This window comes from Felis catus, chromosome F1 (genome assembly GCF_018350175.1).
Source record: "Felis catus isolate Fca126 chromosome F1, F.catus_Fca126_mat1.0, whole genome shotgun sequence".
Classification (NCBI taxonomy): domain Eukaryota; kingdom Metazoa; phylum Chordata; class Mammalia; order Carnivora; family Felidae; genus Felis; species Felis catus.
Window position 1 is genome coordinate 31,808,357 of NC_058384.1, and position 13,035 is coordinate 31,821,391.

Here is a 13,035-nt window from a genome sequence, read left to right on the forward strand (position 1 = left end):
GACACTTAATAAAATATAAAAATTGCTGGAGGGAGGAAAGAAGAGGCGGGTGGATGGGAAGATATTAACTCCGGGCACTCCGGGAGATGGCAGCGGATGGGGGCGGGGAGCGGGGGGGGGGGCGAGGGCGGAGGATTGGTCGAGGGCGGAGGGACGGGGGTCGTGGGGGGTGCTGCTGCACTGCACCGGGAGTTCGAGGCTACCGCAGCGCCCGGGCTCCGAGGGGAGGGAGGGCGGGAGCGCGGCGAGGGGAGGGGGCTGGGGGAGGGGAGGAGGGAGAGGGGCAGGCGGGCTGGCGGGGAGGAGTTCGAGGCTACCACCGTGCTCGTCGTCGCTGCTGCAGCCGCTCTCGGGCTCCGAGTAGTGCAGCCCGCCGTTGGTGGACGAGGCACCGCCGCCGCCGCCGCCCGCCGGGCTCTTGGCGCTGCCGTTGGCCGATCGGTTCTTCCCCAGTAACTCGGGCCCTTTCTCCATCATGCCGGGCATGGTAGAAGAGGGGAGGGGGAAAGGTGAAGGGAAGGGGTAGGCGTCAGGGTGAAGGGGGAGATGGCTTACGAGTGAGGGCGGGAGGGAGAGGAGGAGGAGGAGGAGGAGGAGAAGGAGGAGACGGCGGCGGCGGAGGCGGAGGCGGAGGAGGAGGGTGTTAATACGGAGCCGCCATAACCGCCCCGGTCCGGCAGTAGCGCAGTCGCCTCACAACAACCCGCCCCGGCCCCGCCTCTCTCCCCTCCTCCCTCCTCCCGCCCCGCGCAGTCCCGGGCGCCCCTGTCGGCCGCGCCGCGCTCTACGCCGCCGCCGGTATCACTCCGCCCCGCAGGGAGGTTCCGGCCGCGGGGCGGGGAGGGGCGGAGGGGAAGAGGGGGAGGGGCGGGGAAGCCCGGCTCGTCGACTGCCCGGGCAACCCCAACCGTGCGCTAATAAAATCGCCGCAGAGGCGCGGCCGCCTCTCGGGCTTCCTTCCTAGGGGGCGCTCTGGCGCGCGGGCGCAGGCAAACGCGAGGGCGTGGGACTCTTTGCCCTCTTAGGGCGGAAGGAACGCGTCCAGTCTGAGAAACGGCGGCCGCGACCCGAGGCGCCCGAGTCAAAGGAGCGGCCCCCCTCTCTCCGAGGGGCTTGGGGGTCCGGACGGCCGGGCGGGTCTCGGCGGGAGCCTGGGCCCTTTGAGAGACTGTGGCGGTGCGGCTGCTCGGTTTCGCGGCTTCTCCGCCGCCGTCGAGCTGGTGTCGCGCCCTTGCCCGCCCTGGAGTCGGACTGTGTAGCGGGGCGCCCTGCGAGTTCCAGGCCCAGTGGGCCTGAGTAGCAGACGCGGTCATGGTTATCTGGACGCTGGTGTTATTGTTTCTGAATCCCGGAACTGGGGCCTGACTCCCTAGAGAGAGTGAGGGTGCCGAGATGAGTTTCCAGTGCTGACCAGTGCAGCTGTATTTGCTAAAAGGTGTTTTGGGGTGTTTTTTTTTTTCTAACCATTCCCCCGTTTTCTCTTCTCACCTTTTTATTTTTTACCCATTTTTCATCTTGCTGTTTTTTCAGTTAGAAGTGGGTGCTGTCAGTGGTGAAATAAAATTAGGACCGAGGCCTTGTCCAGTTGGTGCTTACTCAGTCCGTGCTGACCCGTGGTCAGGGCTTGGAGCAGAGCTGTAAGGGAGGGCGGAGTCCTCCAGTAGAGGTGAGGCAAGAGCTGCATTCTGGCAGGGTTTCCAGCCTGGCAGACGACGTGCTCTGTAATGCTTTTCTGAATTGCCTTAGCCAGAAGGAATAGGGAACTGCATATTTCGTTTACTAGATTTGAGGATGTCTGCTATGTGCCACGCTGTCTGGCATTGGGAGCGATTTATGATTTGCTTCTCTATCATTTACTTACTGTTTTTGCTCAGCAGTAAGAATTGAGGACTTCCTGTGAACATCTAGCATGCAAACCTATGCAAAGCAGTATTTGGGATCCATAGGTAAGGTCTTCTCCAAATCCTTAAAGATTGTCTTGTATGAATTCTGTTATAGGTCAGTGCGGAGTGGATCAAAGCAGAAATAAGCCTCTCTGGCCAGCCCAAGACTTCACTGAAAGCAGTAACATACCTAAAGCAGGAATGCCTCAATCAGGAATTTAGCCAAGAAACAAACAAACAAAAGCCTGGGAAGTAAATAATTTGGCAAGATCCCTGTCTAAAGGGAAAGTCTCCTGAGCAGGTACAAAACCTATCTTGTTCTGATAGTGGAGGTAGTTTGGTCTATCAAAGTTTTATGTGATTCTATTAAGTCATACAACTAAACCTATTATTCCTTTACTTTTTTCAATAAGTGCAGTTCTGAATATTATTTTAATTTCCATATGGTTTTTCTACAATGAGAGAACGGCTTGGCCAAATGAAATAAATAGCCATTTCCTATGACAATTACATTTTTCACTGTAAATGAATACATTGGTATTTTTATTTTTATACACAAGCTTCTAATGAACATGATTCAGCATGTCTGGTCCAGTAATGCAAAGGCCGGACCCTAAACTAAGTGAATTCACAAAAGATAAATACTGCTCTGAGGCCTTTTGGCCAGCATGTTTTCTAACTCCCCAATTTTGCAACACCTTCCAACCTCTTTTGCACTGAAAGGAATTTCTGCATACAGTCAAGTGTTAAAACATGGTGAAGAGGGGCACTTGGGTGGCTCAGTCGGTTGAGCGTCGACTTCAGCTCAGGTCATGATCTCATAGTCCATGAGTTCGAGCCCCACGTTGGCCTCTGTGCTGACAGCTCAGAGCCTGGAGCCTGTTTCAGATTCTGTGTCTCCCTCTCTCTGCCCCTTCCCTGCTCATGCTCTGTCTCTCTCTGTCTCTCAAAAATGAATAAACATTAAAAAAAATTTAAAAAGAAAAAACGTGAAAATTTGGGGACTTTTGTAACTTATTTCTAATTATTAGTAAAACCCTTAAAGAAGATTCTACACTTTATTTGAGTAAAGCAAAGAGGGCAGAACAAGGGCATTCCACTCTTAGGAAAAGAACCTCAGGGATGGGGGCTTTTCTTTCTATTCTGCCCCTGAAGAAAAGGAAAGCACCTGAAGCTGGCCTGGTTCTGAAGAATAATATTAAGCCTTAAAATGATTTCCCAACACTTAACAAGAACAGTATTTTAAAAAAAGGAAAAACCTAAGAAGAAAATCTTGGGGATGTCTGTATTATCAAGGAAGAAAAAAGCTTTAAGAAAGCATTAATAAATAAGGCCCAATGATGCAGAATCATGAGAAGGGTTTAAGAAAAGGCCTCTCGATTTGTTAACTAGAATAATGTTAGTTATTTTGTTTGGCTGCTTTTTATTTAAAATTTTTTTCTTTTTTTTTTCTTTTTTTTTTTTTTTTTTTTACTATTTTCATTGCAGTTTAAATTTGGAATAGATGATACATTCTCATACTTCCAAAACCAAAAATTGTAAGAGGAGGGGCGGCTGGGTGGTTCAGTTGGTTGAGCATCCAACTCTTAATTTTGGCTCAGGTCATGATCTCACAGTTCCTGAGACCAATCCCTGAGTTGGGCTCTGCACTGACAGCTTGGAGCCTGCTTGGGATTCTCTGTCCCTCTTTCTCTGCCCCCACCTGCTTGCGCTCTGTCTTTTCTCTCTCTTTCTCTCTCTCTCTCTCTCTCTCTCTCTCTCTCTCTCTTTCTCTCTCAAAAACAGACATTAAGAAAACAAAAGATATAAGAGGAAATACTGAACTATTGTACTGGACATCCAGCAATTGTAAAAAGGCAAGGGAAAAATGTATAAAGATAGGAAAGAAATACATAAATCTGTTATTTGGAGAAATCTTGATAGTCTGTAAATAAAGTTATAATCTATAAACCTTTAGTATTAATAATGAATTTAGTGAATTGCTGGATAGTATATAAATCAACTATATATATATATATATTTTTAATGTTTTTTAAATTTATTTTTGAGAGAGAAAGGAAGGAACAGAACGTGAAGTAGGCTGCAGGCCCTGAGCTGTTGGCACAGAGCCCAACACAGGGCTTGAACTCAAACCCTGAGATCATGACCTGAGCCGAAGTCAGATGCTTAACTGACTGAGCCACCCAGACACCCCATAAATCAATTATATTTTTAAATACTAGCACTAAGCAATTAGAAAATGAAATCTTAAAAAAGGGGTTAACATACAAATGCATCAAAGATGTCAAATACCTAGTGTATTAGCTTCCTATGACAGCTGTAACAAATTACCACAAACTCAATGGCTTAAAACAAACTCCTGTCATATTTCTGGAGACCAGAAGTCTGAAATCAAGGTGTCAGCAAGGCTTCACTCCCTACAGAGGCTTTAGGGAGAATCTGTTCCCTGCCTTTTCCAGTTTCTGATTTCTGCTGGCATTCCTTGGTTTGAAGCCACATCACTCCAATCTCTGCCTCTATCTTCACATTGCCTTCTCTTCTGCGTGTGTCGTGAATTTTCCTCTTCTATTACACAAAGACACTGATAGCATTAGGACCCATCTGGATAATCCAGGATCATCTTCTTGTATCAGGAGCCTTAACTTGATCACATCTGCAGAGACCCTTCTTCTAAATAAGGTAACATTTACAGGTTCCACAGATTAGGACCTGATATTTTGGGGGCACCATTTAACCCATGACACCAAGGAATAAATCCTAATGAAAGACATATAAGAACTATATACAGTAAAACCTTAGTTTGCAAGCATAATTCATTCCAGAAACATGCTTGTAATCCAAAGCACTTGTATATAACAGCGAATTTCCCCATGAGAAATAGTGGAAACTCAGATGATTAAATCCACAACTTAAAAATGTTCATATTAAAATGATTATAATACTCTAATATAATACAAAATAAAGAAAATGCAAAATGTAAAGGAAAATAAAATTAACCTGTACTTACCTTTGAAAATCTTCGTGGCTGGTGTGAGGGAGAAGAGAGAGGAAGGTTATCGTGTAGGACGACTTTCCCTGTCACTAACAGATCACTGCTGTCTGTTGGCTCAATGGAATCTTCTTTTTGTGCAGCTAAAATGAAGAACCTATCCAATGACACTTGCTTTTGACTCCTTTGGAGGATTTCGTGGAAATGTGACATCACATTGTTGTTAAACAGTTCCATCACTAACTGCTACAGCCTTATTCGGGTGGTGCTTTTCTACAAAATTTTGCACTGTTTCACACATTTTACACATCTCCCTAATCTCATTTAAAGTGAGGGATTCTTCTGCCTTTTTCTCCTCCTCTGCAGATGAGATGCAGACATAGACTTCTTATAAAATCTTACAGTTTCAGCCATTCACATACCTCATTCATATTTCTCAATGATTTCCTTCTTCCACTGTAATCATCCCTTCCTTACTGCCTTTCTTTTGAACCTTTTTCTGCAGGGGGGTGGGCATTGTAAACACTCGCACGGATGTTGACTACAGTACAGTATTAATAAACTCTTGTCATATACTGTATTTAATGTAACTGACAAGCAGCAGAGAAAAGGGTCTATATCTGCAGGCAGACTGACCTAGAAAAAAGCATTCCTAAGCTTACTCTTATATAGAAAAGCAAAGGACTATCCATAGGTGCTTTGGAGTCACAAAAAATTCACTAGTGCCAGTTGTAACAACATTCTGAAAAATCACTGATTTCTGCTAAACACCACGTCTCATGTGACCAAGCATGGGAGATGGTCACCCACAATCTCGCAGAGAGAGGGAGGGAGAAAAGAACCATTGGCTCAGTTGTGAACATGTGACATTTGGTGTCTCGTACTACTCATATTGCAAGACATCGCTTGTTTATCAAGTTAAAATTTATTAGAAATGTTTGTTTGCCTTGTGGAACACTCACAGAACAAGTTATTCTCAATCCAGGGTTTTAATGTACTGAAAATTATAGTATTGAGAGAAATTGGAGGAGGCCCAAGTAACTGGTTAGATACAGTATGCTCATGGATTGCAAGACTCAATATAAAAATGTCAGTCACTCCAACTGATCAATAGATTTAGTCTGATCCTTATTAGAATCCCAGCAGATTGTGTGTATGTCATTTGACAAGTTGAAACTTCTATGAAAATTCAGAAGATCAAGAGCAGCCAAGACAATCTGGAGGAAGAACAGAGTTGGAGGATTTATGCTACCAGGTGTTAGAAAGTAGATGGATGGAACTAAATAGAACTTGTGAACATTTTATGCAAAGGTGACCCTACTAATGTGGAGAAAACAATGGATGCTTTAATAAATGCTGCCAGGTCAATTGACTATGTGGAAAACAAAAAAACTTTGATGCCTACTCATACTAAAATAAAAAAAACAAAACTCAATAGATTGTGGGCCTAAAATAAAAGGTCCTAAATAAGGACCTAAAATAAAAGGTGAAACAATAGTGCTTTTAGAAAATACCATAGGTTATTGTCTTCATAACTTTGGGGAGTCAAATTATTTCCTAAGCAGGACATAAAAGACATGAAAATGTTGAGGATTCCAGAAAATAGTATGGGGATTGCCTAGCTGGCTCAGTTGGTAGAGCATATGACTAAATCTCAGGGTTGTGAGTTTGAGCCCCACATTTGGGTGTGGAGATTGCTTTAAAAAAATCTTAGTATAGGAAATGTAAAGGATCTTGAATTATGTCAGGAAACTACAAATAATTTTGTATTCCTGGAGCATGGAGTGAACTCAGAATGAGCCTAGAGAGGCAAGGACTGAACCACATAAAACCCTTGATAGTATTCAAAGGGTTAAGCAATCTATAGACAATGGAAAAGTATCAGAGGGATCTAAGCAAGAGAGTGATTTAGTTCAGTTGGTATTCTAGGTGAAAATTAAATGTGGCAAAGAAATCAATTAGGCTGTTGAATTAGGAAATTATGAGGTTTCAAATTATGGCAGTGATAGCATGAATAGAAGAAGTGGGGACTGATGAAAATAGGAAGTAAAATTAGCAAAATTTGGGGATTGGTTGAATATGGAAATAAAAAGGGGATGGAGGAGTCTAAGCTGATGCCAGGATTTTGGCTTCAGTGTCTGGGTGGATTGTGTCAACAACAGAGTTGATGGATACTGAAGGCTTATCAATTTGACAGACAAGGAAAATAAATTCATTTCCAGATATGTTGGGTTCTCAATGGGGAGATATCCAGCATGCAGTTAGATATATAATTAAGATCAGGAGTGCAGAAAGTGTTTTATTACCAATTGGTTGTAGCTAACTGAGGTCATGAGACCTAACTAGATCTCACAAGAAGAGGATGTAAAATGAGAAGTATAAAGAGCTGAGAATGAAAGCAAATGAGGACCAATGTTGAAGGGCTATAAAGAGGAAAAGAAATCCATAAAAGAGACTAAGCATAAATACAGAAATAAGAGAACTCAGAGAGTATAACTTCCTGAAAGCAAAAGTATAGAGAGATCTGAATAGAAACAGGATCACCAGGACAGCAGAGAAGTCAGTTAAGATAAGGCAATAGTGTGTACAATGCTTCAACAAGTAAGAGAACATGAATGATTTTGGAGAGCAGTTTTACTGGGATCATGAGCAGAAGAACCAAACTGCAGTGGTTTGAGAAGTAAAGAGGTCCTTTAAGGAAATGGGAACAAGTAATATGATCCTACTCCAGAAAAGTACTCATATGGAAAAGAAAAACACGGAACTACACTTAGCGTCTTAAAGCCAAGTAGCTATAGAGTTATAGGCAAGAGTATGTATATATGTAATATTTCAAAAGTTGAAGTACCAGGGATGCCTGGGTGGCTCAGTCAGTTGAGCGTCCAACTTTATCTCAGGTCATGATCTCAGGGTTTGAGCCCTACATTGAGCTCTGGGCTGACAGCTCAGAGCCTGGAGCCTGCTTGGGATTCTGTGTCACCCTCCCTCTCTGCCCCTCCCCTTCTCACATTCTGTCTCTGTCTGCCTCTCAAAAATGAATAAACATTAAAAAAATTTTTTTAAGTTGAAGTACCAAATGCTATTTCTTCCCTGTTACCAGATGGATATACACAGCTGGAACTTTATGCTAAGGAAAAGAGAGAATAAAGGTTATCTAGGTCTCTGTACATAGTAGATGCTTAATAAATGTTTGCTGAATTGAACAAAACTAACATCCAGACCATAGCAGTATGTATCTCCTTTCTAATAAACACACAAGTAAATATATCTGCCTTTATATGCTGAGAATATTTCTGAAAGTATATATAAAGAAACTTTACTGTTGGGGAAGGGGTGTCACAGTCTGAGATGGAAGGGGGATTTTATTGTTTGTATATTCCAGTCACAGTTGGTCTCTTTTGCCATGTAAATGTATTACTGTTCTGAGGAAATAAATGTTTAAAGAATCAATAGACAAAACAAAGATAAGTATAATTTTTAAAATAATGTAAAAGTAAAGTTCCACCTAATAGAAGTTGAAAAGTAGAACGGAAGAGGAAAGATGGAAAGAGGATAGACATGTTATCTTCATTTTACAAAAAGAAAAAAAAAATTAAGCAGGGAAGTAATTGTGGACTACACCTTAATTCACCAACTAAACTAGGCACACAGGAAGGACATCAATAGATGTCCTATTTTATTCATATTATCAAGGCTTATAATGATTTTCTTTATGACACCAACTTTGCTGAAAAGTTTATTGGTTTTTGTACTCTTTCACTATTACTTTAGAAGTGCCTGTCTCAGAATAAGTTTAACGCCAAAAAGGAGTGAGATGATGCTGTGCAGCATTGGCCCAATGGTGGGGAGAGCCCAAACATTTACATATTTACCACAGGAAGGAGCTTTATGTTTTTGTTTTGTTTTGTTTTTTGAGAGCCATAGATTCCTAAGGTGGGATGGGGGTGGGATCATATAATCTTAAAGAGCTGACAGGACATTTAGAGGTCTGGCAATGCCCTTTTTTTTTTCTTCACCGCCAGGAATACTTACATTTCTGAAGCTGCTCCTACAAACTCCATTTAAACAGATACAGAGACAGTAAACTGCAACACAAAGTAGATTATTTCATTTTTTAAGATGTTTGAATCTTAGAAAACCTCTTATTTCTCTTTTCTTTTTTTTTTTTACCCAAAGTTTAACTATATCTAGAAAACCCCCAAACAACTGTCTTAAACAAAATGAAAATTTACTTTTCATAAAAAAGATATCCAGAAGTAGGCAGTCCTGGGCTGAAATGACAACTTCAATGAAGGTGTCAGCGATCCAGGCTCCTTTTATCTCAGCCCTCCACCTTTCCTAGAGTATCATTTTTTCCCTTGTGATCCAAGATGGCTGTTAGACTCCAGGAAGGAGGAAGAAAGGCAGAAGGGCATACCCCTTAGCTTTAAGGAGATTTTCTAGAAGGACCGCATGCAATTTATGCTGATATATCGATGTCACGTGGTCCACTAATTTCAAAGGAGGCTAGGAAATGTCAAAGTGCTCCACTAAAACTCAAGGTTCTATTGCTGAGGATAAAGGAGGAAATGGGTACTGAAAGGCAACTAGCAAGCTCTGTCACACTAGTCTCAAATATTTGAAAAGAACAGTCATGTCCCACTTCAGCTTCTTTTTCAGACTAAACAGCATTATTCTCTGAGAAATCTTCAATGATACTGTTTTCAGATCCAACAGCTTTTTTATTATCTTATTAAAATGCTCTGGTTTGTACTTAAAGTAAGACACTCCCCTCCCCCTCCCCCATGTGAGGTCGAATTGGTGCAAAATCAATTGCAAATTGTTGGCCCCTTTGCACCTTTTTAAGATTAATTAATCTCAGGGGTGCTAGGTGGCTCAGTCCGTGAAGCATCCGACATTTTATTTCTGCTCACTTCAAGATTTCATGGTTGTGAGATCAAGCTTCTGGTTGGCTCTGTGCTGGGGGTGGAGCCTGCTTGAGATTCTCTCCCTTTCCTTCTGCCCCTCCTCCGCTAGACGCTCTCGCTAAAAGACAACAAAAGACACATTAAAATTAATCCATCCTGAAATAAGCTTTATTGGCAATAACTGCACATGGTTACTAAATCTGGAGTCATCTCTGTTCTCTGTATCTTTTACATTTATTATTGTTTAGCTTGTCTCTCTTAGACTCCAGGAGGTTTATTTCCCCTTTTCCCTCCGTCCCCTCCTGAGCAAATGAATATAAATGTATTGTCATTTAATTTCACCTGGTTGTTTTAGCTTATGTGAACCTTTTGAGAACTTTTTGAATTCTAACTTTCCTACTTAGCATATGACTTAGCTGTGGGCATTTGCACCTATGATAAAAAGAATTTCTCTTTAAGGACAGAAATAGTGTCAGGGGGTCTGGGTGGCTTAAGAGGCCAACTTCGGCTGAGTCGTGATCCTGTGCTTCATGGGTTCAAGCCTCTTGTCGGGCTCTGTGCTGACAGCTCCGGGCCTGGAGCCTACTTGGGATTCTGTGTCTCCTTCTCTGTCCCTCCCCAGCTCATGCTCTGTCTCTTAAAAATAAATAAACATTTAAAAATTTTTTTAAAAATAGTGTCTTAATTTATATTCTCAGCATTGGGTACAGTCCCTGTGCATAGTGGATTCTCAATATTTGTTTGTGAATGAATCCTGCAGTTAGAAGTAAAGGACATTTTCCTGAAGGTTTTTTTTTTTTTTTTTTTTTTTTAATTCTGGAATTGTTTATGAAAGGAGACTATGAAATCTCCCTGCCTTTTAAAATAATATAGACATTTATGTGTCTGGGACAATTATATTTGAACACATATCCTGACTTTTAAAAGTGGGAAGGTGATTTAAACAGTTTTGCTAAATTTCTAGATCATACAAATATGATTTTATAAAGACTTATTTGGTTAAATCAAAAAAAAAGGAAAAGACTAGACACTGACAAGTTTAAAGTTTATATCTTAACTCTGCCCCTAATCCATATTATCCTTTCCTTACACACTTCTTTCCCTAAGTTTTACATATTACAAAAAATAGAATTCACAAATCAAAATTTGTTTTCAATTGAAAAAGGCATTTAAAGAACATATTCACTAAAATCAGTCTAGGATCCAAATTCTGAGCTATTTTGAAGATTTGGGGATAAGATTAGGGGCACCTGAGTGGCTCAGTTGGTTAAGCATCTGACTAAGGCTCAGGTCATGATCTCATAGTTTGTAAATCTGGGCCCTGCTTTAGGTTCTGTGCTGACAGCTCAGAACCTGGAGCCTGCTTTGGATTCTGTGTCTCCCTCTCTCTCTCTCTCTCTCTCTCTCTCTCTCTCTCTCTGCCCTTCCCAGGTCATGCTCTGTCTCTGTCTCTCTCTCTTAAAAATAAAATAAGCATTAACAAAAAATTAAGATTTGGGGATAAGATTAGATAGGGCAACCTCTGAAATGGAAACAAACTAACATTAAATTCATTTGTGGAAATAACCCTAGAGAGTGACTTGAAAATGTTTTAGAAAAATGCTGCTCATGAAATTAGGGGGCTTCTAATATATATTCTTATAGACTGGAGATAGTAATCTAAATGTAATGTATAGAATGATCTATAAATTTGGCACTTAGACATTAATCACACACACACACCAGTAACTGGCACATAGTAAATATTCAGATGTTAATTATTATTATTATTGTTATATGTATAGATTAGAAATAAAATCAAAGAGCTTATTCAGAAAGTGACCAAGGAAATGGCACCCCAAATCTATACAATTTTCCTTTACTTAGAATACAATATTTCTAGAGGTAACAATACAAAGAAACAGGTTCCCTAAAGAAACTCAATTTACTGGATATATACAGGATTTGTTAAAAGTAACTTACCAACTGTACTATGTTTAGTCCCCCTTTCCTTCTGGTTACAGGGTGTCTTAGCTACATCTTGATCTGATTTCATTACTTTTGGTTATCAGAATAATGTGATTCTCTTTAGCATGGGCCAAATTTGTGGCTCTCAGGGCTTGCAATGGACCCTTATTGCTACTAAGTCTCTCTGTCTCTCTCTCACACCTACACACACACACACATGCACACACACATACACACACACACACACTCAAGTACACATCTCATTTCTCATCTCTCAGCTCTATTTTCTCTGTGTTTACCTTCATTCTCTGTTACTGCAAGAAACCACTTCTTGATAGGAACTTCCTTTAAGCCTTATTAAATAGCAAGGAATGAAGGAGAAATGGGGTGCTTTACTAGACCAGTGGCTTTTCAAACCTTTTGTAACCCAGTGCAATACAGATTATATTGTCAACCCAATAGAGACAGACATAAATGTGTACCAGTCAGCTGTTTCTGCATTATAACAACAAGAAAATCTCAGGGGCATACAACACTAAGCATTTATTTTCGCTCAATGGTGTATATTGGTTAGGGTCAGCTGATCTATGCTAGACTCAGCTGGGTGTCATGGCTAATTCTTGGCAGGGTTTGCTCATGTGTCTGGATTGGTTGGTGGTTAGCTGACATAGGCTTCTCTTACTCAGGGGAGGGTCAGCCTTTTTGTTTTATTATGTTTTCAACTGACTGGACAAGGCTCACCCACATTAGAGAGAGCAACGTGCTTAATCAGTCTAAGGATTTAAATGTTAATCTTACCCAGAAACACCTTCAAAGGAACACTCAAAATATTTGACCAAATATCTGGGCACCCTATGGACCACTCAAGTTGACACATAAAATTAACCATCACAGCCTTTTTATGCTTTGCTTTCCTAGAATAGTAATCGACCCCAATCTACCTCTTAGGTTACTCCTTCCCCACCCTCCTTCAGGAAGAAAAATCATTGTAACACTCTTGTTTCTGGAAGATATATCATATTTATCTGTGGTTTTGTGAACTCCCAATCCACCACTGAATACTCTTTGGGGTTTAATACCTCACTGTGAATAATACTATTTTATACAAAATTTGTCTTATATGATTGTATATTTTTTTTACAAACACACATAAAGCTATTTAAAATCCTTGTGAAATAGAATGGAATATAAATATGCATACATTGCTTTTACCAACCAAATTTTTTACATCTTTAACAATTTCTCTTATAAAGTGAAAGCTGTGTTTTAAGAAAGGTCTTAAGTTGTTGGGTTTTCAGACTAACTCAGT

General features: G+C 41.1%; 2 protein-coding genes across 7 annotated transcripts in view; one reads left to right on the forward strand and one right to left on the reverse strand.

Annotated features, from left to right (window-relative positions):
• Positions 1-664, reverse strand: part of RCOR3 (REST corepressor 3) — a 53,487-nt gene extending 52,823 nt beyond the window's left edge. For 2 of the 5 annotated variants that reach the window (XM_003999327.6, XM_003999326.6), the window contains exon 1: positions 321-664. In XM_003999327.6, coding sequence (XP_003999376.2) covers positions 321-486 — 166 coding nt within the window. In that variant the 5' untranslated portion in view covers positions 487-664. Of the gene's footprint in view, positions 1-317 lie in introns of all 5 variants that reach the window. The other 3 variants (XM_019821851.3, XM_006942801.4, XM_045048783.1) reach the window with 2 other exon arrangements.
• Positions 665-1,065: 401 nt separating this feature from the next.
• KCNH1 (potassium voltage-gated channel subfamily H member 1) overlaps positions 1,066-13,035 on the forward strand; it is a 466,004-nt gene continuing 454,034 nt past the window's right edge. Inside the window, exons 1-2 of one of the 2 annotated variants that reach the window (XM_045048780.1) lie at positions 1,066-1,435; positions 1,999-2,184. The gene's annotated coding sequence lies outside the window, so the exon portion shown is untranslated. Of the gene's footprint in view, positions 1,436-1,778; positions 2,185-13,035 lie in introns of those variants that run through there. The other variant, XM_045048781.1, reaches the window with a different exon arrangement.